Raw genomic sequence first — 20819 nt, forward strand, 5'->3', positions numbered from 1 at the left:
TACCGACAAACAATATGGAGGGATTTGGATTTTATTTTTAGTGTCTTTTTGGACAAAGATGAAGACGACGACAATTAGCGCCGGTTGCTACATTAGCATTGACTTACATTTTTGCCTTCAACTCTACTTTTTTACGAATTACTCTATAAGAAATAACTTTAACGACAAAACAGCTTCATCTATCTGTATAAACAGTTTTGATTACGATCCTCAGGAACCGTTAAACTGGTCTGCACGATCGCCTCACAGCAAGAAGGTTGTCGGTTTGCTTCCAGGCAACTTGTGACCCTTCCGTGTGGAGTTTGTATGTTCTTCCTGTGTTGCGTGGGTTTACTCCGGGCACTCCGGTTTCCTCCCACGGTCCAAAAACATACAGAGGTGGATTGAGAACTTGGAAAATTGACCATAGGTTTGAGTGTCTTTTGGTTTTGTGTGTGTGTGGTATAGAACATTAATAAACTTCATATACTCTTCGGTTCTCAACCTGAAGACTCTTAGGATCGAACCACTAACACTGTACTCCTCTTACCCCGTCGTCAATATTTGCTCGGCGACTCTCCGTGTGAACAGCCGAAGGAGAAGCTCCCGCGGATGAAACAGGCAGGAAGATGCTGTGATGCTTTTTTTATTTCTTCAGCATGTTCAGTGCGGTGGTTTCACGCTTGTAAACATTTGAAATAGAAACGACATCGCTCTGGTCCCTTGAGCGTCTTCATCCGGTGGGAGAGAAAACGTCTTGCAGTGAGTTTCCCGGCTGCACGGTGGAAGGTGTTCTCCAGGGTCTTGTTTAAGAAGAGAAGGTCTTGTAGGGGCCGCAGCCCAGCAGGAACTCCCCGACTCCCACGAAGTACACGACCTGAGCGATGCCAAAGAGAGGAGCGATGACCAGAGCTCGACAACCTGCGCCTTTGAGGAACGCTCCGGGGCCCTCCTTCCGCAGGATCTTCCTGCCATTCAGTCATAAAAAAAACAGATTATCTTCTACTCTTCATGGTGGGACATGTTTTTAAATCGTTCACCTGATGCAGTCCACGATCCCGGTGTAAGTTTCCTCGTTGGCTCCTTTCCTTATAGACTGTAACCTCGTCTTCACCACTGGAGGAAACAAGAGGTTTGGTTTGAACTCTTATTCAGAATTGTCCACTGACATGACTTGAAGTTAGATATATGACACATAATGATAGCATGACACACATAATAATCTCATGACACACATAAATGATAACATGACACACATAATGATCTCATGACACACGTAATAATATACAGACACACATAATAATATAATGACACACATAAATGATGACATGACACAAATGATCGTAAATGATGACATGACACATAATGATCTCATGAGACATAAATGATCATATGACACATAATGATGACCTGACACAAATGATCATAAATGATGACATGATACACATAATGATTACATGACAAACATAAATAATCTCATGACATATAAATTATCTCATGACATATAAATTATCTCATATCATATAAATTATCTCATGACACACATAAATTATCTCATGACATATAAATTATCTCGTGACACACATAAATAATCTCATGACATATAAATTATCTCATGACATATACATTATCTCATGACACACATAAATAATCTCATGACATATAAATTATCTCATGACATATAAATTATCTCATGACATATACATTATCTCATGACACACAACAATTATCTTGTGACATAAATTATCTCATGACACACATAAACTACTTTATGACACACATACATTATCTCATGACACATAAATGATCTCATGACATGCATAAAATACTTTGACACACATAAATGATCTCATGACATGCATAAATGATCTCATGACATAAATGATCGCATGACATAAGTGATCTCATGACACACATAAAATACTTTGACAAACATAAATGATCTCATGACACACTTAAACTACTTTATGACACACATAAATGATCTCATGACATAAAAATGATCTCATGACATAAATGATCTCATGACAAACATAAATGATCTCATGACACACTTAAACTACTTTATGACACACATAAATGATCTCATGACATATAAATGATCTCATGACATAAATGATCTCATGACATAAATGATCTCATGACACAATTAAACTACTTTATGACACACATAATTTATCTCATGATATATACATTACCTCATGACACACATAAATGATCTCATGACATAAATTATCTCATGACACATGTAAATGATCTCATGACACATGTAAATGATCTTATGACATATAAATTACCTCATGACACATGTAAATGATCTCATGACACACATAAATGTCGACATGAGACATAAATGTTCTCATGACATATAAATGTTCTCATGACATATAAATGATCTCATGACACACATAAATGTCGACATGAGACATAAATGATCTCATGACACACATAAATGTCGACATGAGACATAAATGATCTCATGACACACATAAATGTCGACATGAGACATAAATGATCTCATGACACACATAAATGTCGACATGAGACATAAATGATCTCATGACACACATAAATGTCGACATGAGACATAAATGTCGACATGAGACATAAATGATCTCATGACACACATAAATGTCGACATGAGACATAAATGATCTCATGACACACATAAACTACTTGACATACATATAATGATCACGTGACACACATAAATGACCATGTGAAAGACAAACTATCTTATCACATACGTAATGATCTAATGACTCGAGACGAGAACTCTAACGGGCAATATTAATTTCCAACTATTAACAACAACAAAAAACAATAGCAACAAAAATCTTAACTATATACTATCTATAACTACAATAATTACCCTAACCCTAGTTTTCCCAGGGTATAGATCAAACTTTATCTCCTAATCCATCATTCTATGGTCATTCACACAAATCAATATCTTGCCAACCAATACAACAAGAAGGAAACTGAGAATCAACGTTCAACATGATCACTGATAAACTCATTGACACTTAAATAATTGTTGTCTGTCAAAAGAAAGACGCTCAACCTGAGCGATTGTTTCCAAAGGGCGACAATGGAACATGACTAGTGAAGACAAATGTTGACCTGAGCCACAGATTGACGACTGTATTTAGGTCAAAGCACAAGAACACTTCATGAGTGTGAAGGCCTCATGGTCAACGTTGATTCCACTGACACCTGCTGTGGCAGATAGAACGGAGAAACCACACAGCTGCTCACTCACGATGCTTCTATGCTCAGACTCCACAACAAGAACACACCAAGATAATTATTTAACTGCACCTTTCTTGTTATTTTTGTAAATATGATTGTGTATATATAATATAGTGCAGATTTATTTTCTATTCTATTTAGATTTTTTTTTTTCTTTTTATTATTTTATTTCTGTGTGTTTTATTTTTTTTTTTGGTATATTGCTCTTGCTGTTGTTAAACCGAATTTCCCCTCGCGGGACAAATAAAAGGATTCTGATTCTGATTCTGAGACAGTTGTGGGTCTTCCCCCGAATTCTGTGTCATGTACCAGATGTGTTCACTGACCGTCACACGGGCTCACGGCCACAGCAGCAACACAACCGGCCGTCAGTCCGGACAGGAAGGACCAGTAGAACGGGACCGTTGTTCCTCCCGAAGAATGCGGTCCAAGTTGGTGGATGTGGGCGAACAGTGGGAAGTAGATGACAGAAAACGGGATGTCCCTGTGATAAGGAGGTTTTGAGTGAATCCACGGACTGATTTTAAACACGGACTTCTCACCTCATCAACGTGGCGCCGAGTCCCCGGTACAGTCCTGTGACCCCTTTGGTCCTCAGTAGCTCTGTTGCGATCTGTGTGGCCGACACTCTCCTGAGGACCGGTGCGGGGCTGGCGTTGTAGGCGCGACTGAGCACAGCACTGGTGCCGCCCATCTTCAGGGCAGCGACCACGCTGGGCATCACCCTCTGCTGGGCGGCTAAGCGATCCGCATCAAAGTGATTATTAAAAAAACTCTCACCAGCGACGGATGGGAGATCTTACCCAGCCTGCCGGCGTCCTGCATCTGAATCTTCAGCATCTCCATCGGTGTCGTGATGGAGACCTGACACATGCCTGCGAGACATCCCGCGAACATCTCCTTGAAGACCGTCAACTTCCCCCTGGTGGACAAACACGCGACATGTTACACGGAACCAGAAGTCGTGTCGTTGGCCGTGCTTGGACTCACCCGTCTTTGCTCAACTGGTGGCGGAAGAAGTCGTTGGCGGCGAGTTTGATGGCCTTCTCTGGGGTGACCAGGGTGAGATTGACAGCAGCACCTGAGACACAAGAAGAAGCGTCACTTCCTGAGCACCCCAGTGAAGAGATTGCGTTCTCACCTCTGTACATGCCGAAGTATCCATCGGATTTAAACGTCTTTATCAAGCAATCCATCCTGGAAAACAGACATGATAAGCTCCAGATCCTACTCTGATCTATCTTGGTAATAACCTCAACTGATCGATGCCGAATCTTTAGTTTTTCAGATCACATTTTCAACTACATATAATTGGCTAAATTAAAAGCTTGTCTCTGAATTGTATTTACAATGAGTTGCTTAATCCTTTGTGTCAATTTCTCCTCAGATTAGGACCTGGAATGTGTCCAAGCCCTCGAGAACCTTCTGAGCTTTTATGCAATACAAACTTGTTTGTTTTTTAACTGTTTACCTTTTGACTTATGTGGAAACTAAATGTGAAAAAATTGCTTTGTCAAACCTTTTTTCAGTCAGAATTCTTGACCAGAAAAACTTGCCTTTTGCCAAAGTAAGTCCTTAAACTTAGACCATCTCGATCCAAGTCTAATAACCATATATTTAACTCAATGGTTTTCTTCATTTCTTACGTTCCATTTGGTGTCATAACCCTTGTTCTCCGATTGACGGATTTCTGATCTTGCACTTTCTAGTTATTCTCATGAAAAATGTCAGTGTATTCATCTGAGTTCCTGACATCAGCGACTGCACTCTCTTCTTCACCTTCCTCACTCTGTCCATTACTCAATACTCCGTATTCGCTCGTACCCTTTTGTAAGTGTAATACATTATTATAAATACAGTTAACTCAAGTTCAAAACATGTTGCATCACATCGAGAAGATCTGTTTCAACGGCTAAACTATTCAAATGTATGATTGATAATCGAGGTAACGATTTGATTCATGACAAACTGAGCCGCGGGTGTTTTTCCTCACATGTTTCTGTAGAGTTGTTGCCCGTTGCGTTGGTTCTGAAGGCGGGTCTTTGCCAGGTCGATCGGAAACACGCAGGTGACTCCGACCATACCTGCCACACCTCCGTTGATCAGTTTGGCAGGAAGGCTGCGCGGAGACGAGCAAACATGTCAGTCATTATCCATTTAAAAAAAAAAAAACTTTTCAAAGAGGTTTTACAGCAAGACATAACCTGCGGGGCTTTTGTATATTACATAACTCTGTTACTAAAGAATAGGGCGTAGAAGAATATTTTATTACTATGGTTGCTCGTGTAAAAAACAGTAAAGTGTTTATATCTAGAGTTTCAATCTAGATTCTATGCCTGCAATGGTTACATGAAACGGAATGCACTTGATGTTTACACATAAAAACTGCTGAGTCATCATGAGGGATCCACAAATACACTGACGTGAAAAGGAAGTTACACATGATTCTTAAATGATCATTTTATATTGTATTAAACAGGCGTCAAACCTATTTCCTACTAACAATTTATATACATATTTACTCTAAAATGAATTAAATACTAATTTAGTAGTCAATGAAAAACCAAAACATCTATAATACTTAAATAGGTATTTTAAAAGTTCTTACGAAGTTATTTTGTTTGATCACTGTGACACAGACATTCAAATTGTTCTTTGGTTTGTTTATTTTTCTCTTTACTAGATGCCCTCAAGCTTTTTTTTTTTTTTAATCCTTCTCTTTGTGTTACTCACTTAAAATTTGAGAAAATGAATGACTTGTTGACGAATTCCACTCTCTAAGATATTAATTTAACTAGAATTATGTAGCAAATATTCTGTTCTGTTGCTGATTCCCTCAGAGTCCAGGATCAGACATTTCTGAGAAATAATGGAATAAAAGAATGTTGTTGTTTTCTTTAACTTGCCATGAACAAGATTCAACAAGTTCAAACTGGAAACTGAAAGTGTTCAAACAAAGAAGCTGCAGAATTGTTAAGAAACTAGTTTAAAATCCTTTGGAAGGAAAACAACACGATCAAACCGTCATTCTTGAGTCGATATTTCAAGTGGTTTTTACCTGATTTGCTGACGTTGAGCCATGGTTTTCTTGGTTGTTGGGTTTTCAGTTCAAGGTCAACGTGAAGGCTGGAGATGGAAAATCAGCCTGAGAGTCCCCGAGAGACACTGAGCAAGGCAAGAGGAGAGACCGGATCAGGGTTGTATATATAGACCAGTCCAGCTATGCAGATCCGAGGGATGAATCCGACTCCAATCATCCTCCCGTGCTCCCCCTTCGCTGCCCGCCAAAATATCAGTTATCACTCAAAGCTGCGCTCGCAAGAAGATCTCTTGGAGGGTGAGGACGACCAACTCACAGGGGAGGACATCAAACACAAATGTTATTGATCTCCACCGTTTGAGATATAAACACTGTTGCGGCGAATGAATGAATGCATTGTTACAAAAATACATCTATTATCATTCATGGTTTATTCGTTTAAAATGTTTTGAACCAATAAAACCCTAATAATAATGTTAATATCAAGAATAAATAAAACAAACAAGACTAAGGAATCCATTTTAAATATTGTGTAGAAAAGCATAGCAAATAAAACAATAAATAAAAATGTATTCCCTCCCTTCATTTCATACAATATAACCACAAATAGTTTTTTCATTACTTGCAAAAGTTCCCCATAACTTCAAAAATAATATTAAAAAATGTAATGTATTTCCACAAATTCAACTAAAATCGAAAGCACTTCTTAGTGAACCTCATATATATGAAATAACCAGTTAATTCTGCGTAAAAACAAACAAAACATAATAATAAAAGGAACTTTTCTGTGGCTACACTAACATAATTATTACATTATTACGTTTTTCTTGTTATTTTGCAGCAAAATGTATTTTTTTAATGCGTTTATGTTAATGCAGACTCGTTCAGACAAAACGTTCTAAAATAAAAATGTTTTTTTTTAATTATTATTAATAATAAGGTTATATATTAGTTATTAAATGGCGTTTATATTGTAACGTTATGCAAAAACAAGATAACAATAAAATGCTTATTTTTTTTAACAACAAAGTTTAAAAAGTACCGGCAAAGTCCTGGTTCTGCAGTTGTTAAGCGGACCCGCCTCTGTCTCCGGCTGCGAGAGGAACTGAAGCAGCGGGAGAACTTTTAGAAGCCAAACAGTGCACACCTTTTTTACCTGCAGCCAATCGCTCACCTGGAAAAGAAGGCAGACCCACTGGTCGACTCAGGTGAGTCTGATGTAATCCTCATGGCTGCTGACACCACCCACGCCCACCCGAGTGTGACGTCACGAGGCTGGCTAGCCAGGTCGCCTGATGTTTTTCTTGCATAATTCAAGCAGGTAAATATGAATATATTTGGGCTTTTATTCGTTTTATTTTTATTATCAATTTATAAATGAACCAAATGGGCCCTTTTTTTTGCAATTAATTTAAAAACAAACATGTGGCTAAAACGTTAGCAATGTTAGCTCAATGCTGGTACTTTATGGTGCATCGTTAGAAATATATATATATGTTTTAATACCTTTTTAATATTTACGAATCTAAACTATTTTTATTTTAAAACATTCTTTATTGGTCTCTGACGAAAAAATATGCATCATTTTAGCTGCATAATTATTTTACTCTAAAGTTGAAGTAGTATATTTTACTTTTGCTGGACAATAGTTCACAAATACTACACTGATGTACTCATATATAATATATATACTTCATATACTTCATGAAAAGTTCAGTATACTGCTATTTTCCTTTGGCAACTGTATGATCGTGTTAATCCAAAAGTAAACAGTATGACAAAGAACAAACTCATAACTGTGTACTTTTCTGTCTTGTCTTTGATACAGATTTTAACAAACTGTTTTTTTTACGTCCAAATTTCAGAACCATATGACCAGAGTATTCTTTAATTTACCAAAATAGATTAGAAGTGTATACGCAGTAGGGGTGTGTATTTGCAAGAATCTGGTGAAAATACATATCAAGATACAGGAGCAACCATTCGATGTATTGCGATATAGTATAATAGATTTATAGATAGATAGAATACTGTAGGAATGAGGATTTATTCGTAGTATTGTCGAGTACATGACTCTGGTGTTGCAGAATTTACAGACCACATGACTCTTGACGAAGTCGTAACTGCTTTCATTTGTTTTCAAACCAAAATATGTCCAAAAATCAGCTTTAAAAGCTTCTGGAGTCCACTGTATCCTCTCGTCCTCAGTCATCGCCGGGATTTAATTGTTTCTTTAGGACGCAATGACTGCTAATTGGTCGAAATCTTAATTGCAAATCAAAAGTAAACAAATGCTATAAATATTTGCAAGCTAATTGAAATTAAACAATTGATTAATTTAATTTTAGACACACTTTTGAACTGTAAATCATTAAAGTATTCAAAACCACTGCTGTCGAATATCGATAAATTATTGTGAAAAAGACTATCATGATATTTCGCCGTAACAATATTTTTCAACAACCCTATTACATGTTAAATTTGTATTAAAGAGAATAGTGCGTATACAAATAAAGCTTACTTACTTCCATTGAGTAAACTTGAGAACATTTTTGTAACTAAGCTATAGTGTGTAGTACACTTGTAGTATAGAGATGATAGTTTTCTATCCTGAAAGTAATCAATCTGTGATCTTAAAATGTTCCAGTTTAGTGCAAAGAACTATCAAACTAGAATACTTTTAGTACACTACAAATACATATACCTTTAGTTCACTTACACTACTTATACTTTATCTTCAGGTATACTACTATCTGCTAACAGTATCTTATCCATTCTCTTGTAACTGGATCTTAGGGATTTGACGCCCGCGAGAATCAAACGCTAAGGTCACCATCTGAAGACACCAAAGTACTGCTGGAAGAACCTTCTTATTCTTATTAGAAGTGATCCTGGGTTGGTTCGTTGCCTCTCTCTGCTGCCAGATACAACCCAACGACTCCGTCACCAACAAGCCCAGTCGTCAAAACCATCAACTTTGTATTAAGATAAGTATATATGAATGCTTTGGTCAGAGAAAAACTATTTTTGTATTTTGGTTTTCCAGGTTTTCAACCAGTCCAACCAGTCCATCTGGATGGAGAGTCACAGCAGCAAAGATCAAGATGGAACTGGAAGAGTCCGACCTTCTCAGATCTTCTTCTGACCCGGCAAGTAATGTCTTAATTTACTCACATGCTATTGATTGTTTACAAAAAGTTAAAATCCCCTCAGTATCTCATATCTATGAAATTTCAAATTGTTCATTTAACGTGAGAAGCTTTTTACTCCCAGTTAAAGTATAATTAAATGTCACGACACAAAAATGAATTGAAAAAATAATTTAAAAATGGCGATTCTGTTTGTTTTATTAATATTTATGGAAATGTTTATTTTATGATCATATCAGCATTTGTTTTTTTTTGCAATCATTTCTATTATCACACTTTTATTTGTAAATATAATAAAAATAACGTGAATTAGCGCAAGTAACAAATACAAGAGTTCTTGGCGGAACCAACAGGGGGCGGTATACGCGTGTGCGCAGTGTGAGCGTAGAAGTAGAACCTCTTACGTATTCAAAACAAAGGCTTCTTAACATACAACATCTTTTTTTAATTAATGGTATCGAATTACTTTTAAAAATATATCTTAACATATATTATGATTAATTATACATACATATAATATGATTAATATTATGATATTATGATATATGACAATGTAAATGTCGTGAGAACCCTATATGGACCAGTAATAGGCCGCAGTATCAGGGAATACAAAGAACTACAAATATGTCTGCGTTACGTAATTAAGGTCATCGCTAATTTCAAGCATCAATATTTGCATCTGACTCGAGACACACTCGCGCTGTCGCTCTACTGTCACGTCAGGCCGAGTTAATCCCAGTCACAGGTTCGGGTTGTACTTTATGTCGCCTGGTTCAGACACGAGCAGGTGATAACTGACATTTGGGAGAGTACACTTTACTGTACAGTGCAGCGTGAACTCCAGAACATATTTGTAGTACAGCAACAAAAACATGCTTTGGGGGAATGGGTTCGAATCCTTGACCCAAAGGCCCGAAAAAAAAGTGTTTCTGGTATCCCTTGTGTCGTTTCTGGTTCAAGGTGAACGACCTCTAGTATGGCATATGCATTTATGGAAGCCGGGGAGGTCGTTCACCTTGAACCAGAGACGACACAAGGGATACTACAAACATCTTAAATTTGTATTATAGAGAATAGTGCGTTTACAAATAAAGCTTACTAACCTCCTTTGAGTAAACTTTAAGAAAACTTTTGTAAACTAAGCTATAGAGTGTAGTACACTTGTAGTATAGAGATGATAGTTTTCTATCCTGAAAGTAATCTATCTGTGATCTTAAAATGTTCCAGTTTAGTGCAAAGAACTATCAAACTAGAATACTTTTAGTACACTACAAATACATATACCTGTAGTATACTAACACTACTTGTACTTTATCTTCAAAGGCCCGAAAAAAAAAGTGTTTGTGGTATCCCTTGTGTCGTTTCTGGGTCAAGGTGAACGACCTCCAGCATGGCATATGCATTTATGGAGACCCAGAGACGACACAAGGGATACCACAAACATCTTAAATTTGTATTATAGAGAATAGTGCGTTTACAAATAAAGCTTACTAACCTCCTTTGAGTAAACTTTAAGAAAACTTTTGTAAACTAAGCTATAGAGTGTAGTACACTTGTAGTATAGAGATGATAGTTTTCTATCCTGAAAGTAATCTATCTGTGATCTTAAAATGTTCCAGTTTAGTGCAAAGAACTATTAAACTAGAATACTTTTAGTACACTACAAATACATATACCTGTAGTATACTAACACTACTTATACTTTATCTTCAAAGGCCCGGAAAAAAAGTGTTTGTGGTATCCCTTGTGTCGTTTCTGGGTCAAGGTGAACGACCTCCAGCATGGCATATGCATTTATGATAGCCAGGGAGGTCGTTCAACTTGACCCAGAGACGACACAAGGGATACCACAAACACATTTGTTTTCAGGTCACTTTGACCCTGAGATAACACGAGGGTAAAAAACACAACTTGAGATAATACCGTCTGGTACATACTTAGTGTTGTAGCTCATATACTACATGCAGCCAAAAGGCAACATGTTCAAACCTGTAGTCGTGAGGTGATGCATCTGAATAGAACAGTGATGTGTGTGTGTGTGTCGAGTACATGTAGTTGTTGTGAGTCTTTAGTACCTCATTAAGTGCGATGCAACCTCACGCAGATGTTCCCAGAGGCGAAGTGTTCACCCTCTTTTTCCGCAGAACCATTGTCCCTGAAAGTCTCGCTGGAGATGAAAGCGCACGATTATTGAACGCACCGAAGTGGCCTTGAGCAAGTCAACCTCTGATTGCGTCTCATGACTGCACTGCAGCACCGCGAGTGTGTTTTCAGTGAAGAGGTTTGGAGACGAGTCACGGTTCCTTCCAGAGAAGCGTCGTTAAGAAGGCTTTTTAAGTGCCGTCGCAGGGATCGTCTTGTTCAGGAGCAGCGAGAGATGTGGAGAAAATAATCATATCTGATTTTCCTCATAGTTTTGTAATGCTTTATATTTCAATTAATACTTAAAACTCTACAATCTACAGCCCTAAAAGCAGCTTTAGGAAGTAAAACTGCTCATTTTCTTGGGTGTTTATAAATAATATTTGAACAATCACCTTGAACCAATGATCCTTGAAAAGTCTTAAAAGTTAAAGAATAAATTACATCTAAAAATAAGGCCTTAATTGACATTGAAATGCCAAATTTTCAAAGGTGATATTTCAAGTAATGATAAGTAAGTTTAAAAAAATACATTTATTTCATTTTTTGTATAAGTAAACGACTTATTTGAGCAGGAACATTTTCAAAATCAGCACAATGGGAGCAAAGTTCTTCAGTGGACCAAACATTCATGTTTATTTTATATTAAAATAAACATTTTTGCCAATTTTTCTTTAAATCTTAAGCTCTAATATCCTTGAACGTTGGCTTAGTAAAGTCAACTATAATTACGGTACGTACTATAAAAAAGGTTGATACATCTATAATGAACCAAATACTAGGGGTGTGTATTGGCAAGAATCTGTCTATACAACACATATCACGATATAGGGTCAACGATATATTGCGATACTGTATACTATATACTATACTGTACACTGTATACTATATACTATACTAGATACTATATATTTGTAGTATTGTCGAGTACTTGACTCTGGTGTAGCACAAAATTACAGACCACATGACTCTTGACGAAGTCGTAACTGCTTTCATTTGTTTTCAAACCAAAATATGTCTAAACATCAGCTTTAAAAGCGACTCCAGTGACCGTATCCTCTCGTCCTCAGTCATCTCAGGATCTCAAAGTTGCTTTAGCCTCAGAGGTCTGAATGACTGCGACCAGAAGTTTAATTGCAACACAAAAATTAAGACAGTTGTTTTATTTTACACACTCTTAATTGAACTATAAACCATCGGTACAGTAGCGTGGAAAAAAACATTGAGATATATTGCCGTATGTATATTTTTCTAACACCCAAACCAAATACACTTTTATTATTATTTAATACATAGAAACACTTTAATGGCTATCCTGTAAAAATAATATAAGATTGGAAAAAGAAAGTCAAATTTTTTTTACGCTGCAATTGAGAAAATATTTCTAGTATAATAAATAATAAATATACACATCATTCAAAATTGTTTTGTCACAACAGATTTAGTACTTTTTTAGATCCTTGTTTGCCCTGCACGTCCCTCTTTGTCCACCAGATGTCGCGGTGTCAGCAGGAGTGAGCGGAGTCTCTCCTCCAGGCGGCAGTAAAGCGAGCAGGATCAGCAGCAGCAGCTCATAACGCTGTCTGTGCAGGGATGTCATTTACCTTCAGACTCAGTGGGACTGGAGTGAAGTGAACATGGTTTGATGACACAGCGGCGTGAAGGCCGTCTGCCCACCAGGAACTTTTTATTTCCATGAGTCCAAGCTTCGATAGTTTAATAAAACACCTTTAATTACAGTGATAAGAAAACTTGAATTGGCTAAAAAACGTTGTTCTGCTTTGATTAAATCATTAAAAACACGTCGGAGGATTGGACCGACACCTCGAGAGGAGGCAGGAAATAGTGCGACCCAAAAAGATTCTCTGGTTAATAACCTCTGGAATCTTGAGACTCTTCCTCATTCTATCACTTTTGACTACTTTTTTTTTTTTGGGGTGTGCGAGCACCTTCGCCTTCCTTCACACGCTCGCTCATCCCCTCAGGACCACGAAAATCAATCTCGCAGACCTTAAAATAATAACCCAGTTTAAGCGGAGTTGGGATTTCGTTTAACTGTTTCATTCACTGAACTAGTGTTGATGGTGGTGAATGGACTGCGTTGATTGAGGAAAAATGAGCAGAATCATCAGATGAAGTCTCTGCTGACCTGCTGCTTTTTTTTGGTAAATCTCAAACCACCGTCGTCGTTTCTCCTCCATTCTTACTTCTGCTCGGCTCATTGAGAGTGTGGCCGTCGCTGTGCTGACCGACGGAAATCAGAGTGGCACATTACTGTCCACGGAGTCAGCAGATGGGGGCCAGCGTTTCGCCAAGTGCACAGTCTGTTGAAGCTGTTTCTGCCTCGTCTCCTTCTCCAGTCTCTCCGACCTGAATTCATTAGAATTGAAGGGATAATCTTTTTTTTGGGTATGTTTCCGTCATTACCGGAAGATCCACCACCAGTGACATCAATAAATAGGGGTTTGGCTGTAACATACTTCATCACGATACAGGGGAAACGATACAATATATAGTGATACTGTAGTAACAAGTATATATGTGTAGTATTGTCCAGTACTTGACTCTGGTGTTGTAGAATTTACAGACCACATGACTCTTGACGAAGTCGTAACTGCTTTAATTTGTTTTCAAGCCAAAATATGTCCAATCATCAGCTTTAAAAACTGCTGGAGTCAATGTATCCTCTCGTCCTCAGTCATCACAGGATCTCAAAGTTGCTTTAGCCTCAGAGGTTATAAAGACTGCTGCCAAATCGGCCGGCAGTTTAATTTGCAACACGAAACTTAACAAAGTTATTTTATTTTAAACAGTCACGATCATACTTCAGTCGATGGCATCCTCTCGTCCTCAGTCATCGCCGGAATTTATTTTATGCAGCATTTTTCAGAGACCACATGACAAAGTTTTAACTGCTTTCATTTGTTTTGAAAACCAAACATTATACAATATACACTTAACCTTAACTAGGGGCGTGTATTGGCAAGAGTCTGGCAATACGATACGTATCACGATACAGGGTCAACAATACGATATATCGTGATACTGTAGTAACAAGTATAGTATTGTCGAGTACTTGACTCTGGTGTTGTAGTATTTGCAGACCACCTGACTCTTGACATAGTCGTAACTGCTTTCATTTGTTTGCAAACCAAAATATGTCCAAACATCAGCTTCAGTCGACTGTATCCTCTCGTCCTCAGTCATCGCCGGGAACTCGCTGGATTTCATTGGATTTCATTCATTCCTTTAGCTGCGTATGACGTATTGACTACTGCCATCTAGCGGCCTGTTCTCGTCCTCAGTCATCCTCCTTGCGATATGTGAGGAGGACGTAATGTCCAAACATCAGCTTTAAAAGCTGCCGGAGTCAACTGTATCCTCTTGTCCTCAGTCATCTTCCTCGCGATATCTGAGGAGGACGTAATGTCCAAACATCAGCTTTAAAAACTGCTGGAGTCAATGTATCCTCTCGTCCTCAGTCATCACAGGATCTCAAAGTTGCTTTAGCCTCGGAGGTTATAAAGACTGCTGCCAGATCGGCCGGCAGTTTAATTTGCAACTCAAAAATTAACACAGTTATTTTATTTTAAACAGTCACGATCATACTTCATTCGATGGCATCCTCTCGTCCTCAGTCATCGCCGGAATTTATTTTTTGCAGCATTTTTCAGAGACCACATGACAAAGTTTTAACTGCTTTCATTTGTTTTGAAAACAAATATATATTTTTTAATATCTTTAAAAGCTCCTGGAGCAGATTGTATCCTCTCATCCTCAGTCATGGCCGGGATCTTGCTGGATTTGAATTTCATTGTTTCTTCAGCTGCATAGAATAAATAAAATTAATTTAGCGAATATTTGCATTTAATTACAATATTAAATTTAATATTTTTCAGCTTTAAAAGCTGCTGGAGTCGACTGTATCCCCTCATCCTCAGTCATCACATGATTTCAAAGTTACTTTAGCTGTGGAGGACATAATGTCTGCTGCCATCTAGCGGCCCCAGGTTTATTTGCAACCCAAAAATGAACATGTTTTTGTTTTTTTTACACACTTATTTGAACTATAAACCATAAAATAACTATGTTAACGCCAAAATTGAAAAAGGAAATGATACAGTGCTGTCAAATATCGATACAGTATCGTGGAGAAAGAACATTATGATGTATCACCATATCGATAATTTCTAAGACTGTATCCTCTCGTCCTTAGTCATCGTTTACTCTTGAGTATTTGATTGTTGCGTTTGCTGCGGAGGATATAATGACTTCGGCTGGAATTGCAACACAAAATATTTTCACATTAAATAATGAATAATAAAAAAATCGAATTAATTTATTTTAAACTATAAAACATTTAAATATATATATATATATATATATATATATATATATATATATATATATATATATAAAAACAACTATTGAAACACATACCATATTATTTGAAAGCCAAACATGTATATATAGTTATGATATTTGTATAATTAGTTATATTTAAAAAAAATGTTTACAATGTAATCCAGGCCAGGACTGAGGACAAGAGGATACAGTCGACCCCAGCAGTATAAAAATATATAAATTAATTTAATTGTTTTGAAAATTAAAAAAAAAATCAATATAGTGCTGTTGAATATCGATATCGTATCAAAGAAAATAATATTGCGATATGTGGCAACTATGTCCAAACATCAGCTTCAGTCGACTGTATCCTCTCGTTCTCAGTCAACGCTGGGATCTCGCTGGATTTCATTGGATTTAATTTCCTTCTTTAGAAGCTAAAATAAAATAACATAAAATAAATGTGAATATTTGCATTCAACATTATTTTAAATAATATTGAATGTATCAGTACTTTCTACCTCCCTTATTAATGAAGCAGTTTTCATACAAAGTTGCCTAAAGATGACCAAAGAAAGAAAGAGATGAAAGGAATGCAAAACTATTTCCCTGCCGTTCTTTTTCAAAGGTTGTCTTGATGTCTCATCCATCTTTCATTCAATTCCACTGTGTCACCATAATGGACGTCTGAATGAAAGACTCTTCACTTCCTTCCTCTTGTACAAGTCGTCGACTTGACAGCCCGGTTGTCACGTCTGGTTAGTTGTTGCTACTCTGGACTTTTTTATTAATATTCACTCTGTGTCTCCGACGCCTTTTCCTTATGCATCGCTCCGTCTTTACTGTCAGGGGTTTGAAGTCGGGAACCACAAGGCTGCACTCAGAGCTGAGGGTTGACCACCGGTATCTGAGTTGTTCTGCCATAATTACGACTGAATGGTCTGAACAAAGTTGATGGTGATGTAAGTAAGTAAGTAAATAAGTAAGTAAGTAGTATTTGCCACGGCTTGCTCTGTTGCAAGTCAACACTTAATGTAGCAAACGTGGATTTACTTTTGTTACAAAATATAAGTTGATGATACAAAATAATTATTGAAAACCAAGTTTCCCAGCATGCAATGCAGGACGAGTTCAGGTACTTAGCACATATGGTTGTTGCTAGTGATGGTATCAGCAAGAATGTAATGGTACGATACAGGGACAACGATATATATTACGATATATTGCGATACTGTAGGAACAAAGATATATTTATAGTATTTTCGAGTACTCGGGAGTCCACTGTATCCTCTAGTCCTCAGTCATCATGTGATTTTATCATTATTTAGCTACAGAGGAGGAATGACTGCCGCCATCTAGCGGCCGGGAGTTTAATTGCAACACCAAAATGAAGAAACCCTGTGAATATTTTCATGTTAATGTCTCTTTATTTTATTTTCAAGACACTTTATTGAACCGTAAATGATAAACAATTATGATTTGAAAGCAGAAAATAAAAAGATGTCGAATGTCGATACAGTATCATTAGAAACAAAAGTCGCCGTATCGAAATTTTCGAATCCCTAGATGTTGATGTAATACTTGATATCCGTTAAATACATATTTGTTTAAACAGAAACTAAATGTTCAAATGTGTTTAGTAATCAACTGGTTTTTATGCCATTTATTATAAAGTCGGTGCTAATTAAACAAACGTTTGGCTTTTAAACCAACTGTAAAGAACCACGCGACCTCTCGTGTGACCTTTAAGACGCGGCTTTTAACTTGACATTTCCACATAAACGTGGGATATTTCCGCGACACCTGAGCAGAGATACGACTCAATTTATTGCGCGTAAAACGTCGCTGCGCAGCGAAGGAAATAAAGGTAATGGTCGCTTCCTAATTGGTGGCCTTGTCTGGGTGGGTTGTGACCCTGAGACGGATGAAGAGCTCGCATCGATCAACGGAGATAAAAATAGAGCCTGAAGGTTGACGACGATACCTTCGCCGCGCCGTCTTAAATTGTGTTGTTTTTTTGTGCGGTCGGAGTCAAATTAAAAACCAGGAGGCATTAAACACCTGAGAGCTCTCGACTAAAATCTCCCGTCACCTGCTGTTTCTTAATAACCCTCGGCATCAATTTTTTAAGCTCTTGAAATATGCAGTGACGGGGTCAGGAAGTCATTTCCCCTCTTAACTGGCTCCAGCAATTAATGCTGTCCTTCCCATGCTGCGCTTAAGACGTTTCTGAATTGATGTCTTGTTTATTTCTGGATGTCGGACACGTTGACACGAGCTCTGTCAGGAGGTGGACGCCAACCAGTCATTAGAAAATCACGGCCTGACACTCAAACAGGATTCATGGTCGCCGGGTTGAATTATCTGGAAATTCAAAAAATATTGTTGTCACCATCTTTATGAATTATTTTTAACCAGCGGTTTGGGTTCGACTATTTTGACACATGGTTCCATTAGATCAGGTTAGAAACATAGAGGGGGTTTGATTTCCGAGTTGTTCTGTAGCTCCATCTGTATTCAGAAGGTGTTGCATAAGGATATTAAAAAATATTGATATGGTGAAATATCACAATACTGTAATGATATTCGATCGCACCAAATCGATTTTTATAATTTACCTTCAAATCATATTTTATTCTTGTTTACAGTTCAATAAACTTTTTAAAATAATATATTTTTATTTATTATGTTTAAATTAACAATTAAAAATGAACCAATGCTGTGAATATTTGCATGTTGTTTTGGAAATTAAACATTTCGGCCACTAGATAGATAGTCATCACATCCTACAGCTAAAGGGTAACAATAAAAAATCTTCAAGATTCAGCCATGACTGAGGACGAGAGGATACAGTCGACTCCAGCAGATTTTAAAGCTGATGTTGAAATATTTTGGTTTGAAAGCAAATTAAAGTATAGTTGAATTATAGAGATACAAAAATAGTTACTTAAATCAAGAAAATGGAAGTTTTTCATTTATAACTTAAAATAAAAAACGTATATTTAACGTATGTCTGTATATGTATATCTATTGATACAGTATGTTTTTTTTCCATGATACTGTATCAATATTCGACGTCAGTGCACGATTTGGTTTTCTCTTTTCTTTCAAATCCTATTTTATTTTACAGATCAATAAAAATAGCTTAAAATCAAATTCTATTTTTATTTACAATCAACCTGCCAATTTGAACAGGGTTTGTTCATTTTTGTGTTTCAATTAAACTCTATACCAGTATATGGAAGCAGCCATTATGTCCACCCCTGGTAGATTAATGTTAAAACCCCGGGCATGACTGAGGACGAGAGGATACAGTGACTCCAGCAACTTTTAAAGCTGATGTTTGGACATATTTTGGTTTCTAATGAAAGCAATTACGACTTTGTCAAGAGTCATGTACTCGACAATACTACAAATATATCCTTGTTACTACAGTATCACTATATATCGTATTGTTCCTCCTTTATCGTCATACAGATCGTTTCTCCACAATCGTACTAATACACACCCCTTGTGTTGAAGTCATTCACTTGTATGGCTTCACACTGCTCTCGCTCACAAATACATCTTCATTCAGAACTAGAAACAATGAAAACCTTCTTGGTCACTTCAAATATAGTAAAAAAAAACAGAAGTCACCGTTGGGTTTAACTCTTGGTCGGAGAACCTTTCCCATGAGCCAACACGATTCTCAAGTCACAGTAGATGTTTGACTCATTATTGCTTTCATGAAGAAGAGAGCTTCTTGATGGTGGTATGTGTGTCTAAGTACTTTTATAGCTCCACTTGATGGTGTTCAAGGCCGGAGGTGAAAGCAGGAGCGAAGAATTGACAAGTGAAGGAGAAAATGTGTGGATGTAGGAACATCTCAACGGAACGTTCTTTGAGCTCCACTGACATCACTGACTTGATTGTACGTTGGGTTTGTGTTTATTGATTTATCAATGCGGAGATTCAGTGGTTGAAGGCAACGTGTTCATGAACATTAAATCAGCGAAGACACAGTTTTAGGCCTGATGGTTCAGATCAAAAGTCCTTTATGCTTCTATAAAACTACTCTGGTCGTGAATACACCTGGAGGTTCACCAGCAGGATACACTGTTTATTTATTTACTATCTTTGAATTGATAATCTCGTTGTTTTTCTATGTCTCGAAGGGAAACATTTGCAGTTTAGAAAAGTAACTTTTATTTCTATTTCAGATCATTCTTTGTGTCCATCTTTGTCGATGTGTCTGATCTGTGGATGTTGAGATGTTGAAAGTTGAGTGGCTGCAGACACGGAACTTCTTCATTATATCTTCCCATTAACGTCCAGAGTAAGTGCACTTCTAAGTGCATATAATGGCACCACCGGTGCTTCAAACAAAAACGTAGACAACCTCACACTACACACAGACGGAACACAGTGTGTGGAAAATATCTCTGCATAACTCTGTTTCTATGCCGGATCAAAGTTAAAGATCAGTGAAGAATAGGGGTTTGAGAAATAAGATAATACATCGATATATATCATACTGAGATTCAACAGCCCTTTTTATATTTAAAGTTTGTTTAAACTACACAATTATTATTCATTATTTGATTTACAATAAATATGCAAATACATATACAGTGTATTTCTTTCATCTTGTTGTTGCAATTAAAAATCATCAGTTTACATCAAACATCAACTAAAGGGCCAAGATGTTGGTGATAACTGAGGACAAGAGGATACAGATGACTTAAGCAGCTTTTAAGTTGAATTTTTTACATATTTTGGTTTTTAGTCCTATTTATTTAACCACAATAGAGGGGAATTCAAGTTGAATTATATCGTATCATGAGCTGGATATTAAATTGTATTGTGAGATGTGTGTATCACTATAACCCTGGAGAAGAAATGTTGATTCTTTAAAGTTTATTTAAACCACA

The 20819-nt window shown here is 37.1% G+C and overlaps 2 protein-coding genes across 2 annotated transcripts in view; one reads left to right on the forward strand and one right to left on the reverse strand.

Annotated features, from left to right (window-relative positions):
- Positions 1-609: 609 nt before the first annotated feature.
- On the reverse strand, positions 610-7382 carry LOC148059280 (mitochondrial glutamate carrier 1-like). Its single transcript, XM_087782369.1, has 10 exons — positions 7314-7382; positions 6290-6396; positions 5225-5350; positions 4373-4428; positions 4222-4312; positions 4035-4153; positions 3774-3969; positions 3558-3715; positions 1020-1095; positions 610-947 (listed from the first exon to the last, which is right to left on the reverse strand). Exons 2-10 carry the CDS (start codon positions 6310-6312, stop codon positions 788-790), a joined length of 1005 nt encoding a protein of 334 aa, XP_087638495.1. The 5' UTR covers positions 6313-6396; positions 7314-7382; the 3' UTR covers positions 610-787.
- Positions 7383-7520: 138 nt separating this feature from the next.
- Positions 7521-20819, forward strand: part of camkvl (CaM kinase-like vesicle-associated, like) — a 69304-nt gene continuing 56005 nt past the window's right edge. Inside the window, exons 1-2 of the mRNA XM_087782368.1 lie at positions 7521-7592; positions 9068-9420. Of these exons, the coding sequence (XP_087638494.1) occupies positions 9269-9420 (152 nt within the window). The 5' untranslated portion in view covers positions 7521-7592; positions 9068-9268. The remainder of the gene's footprint in view (positions 7593-9067; positions 9421-20819) is intronic.

The sequence above is a fragment of the Callionymus lyra genome, chromosome 19 (genome assembly GCF_982586985.1).
Source record: "Callionymus lyra chromosome 19, fCalLyr1.hap1.1, whole genome shotgun sequence".
Taxonomy (NCBI): Eukaryota; Metazoa; Chordata; class Actinopteri; order Syngnathiformes; family Callionymidae; genus Callionymus; species Callionymus lyra.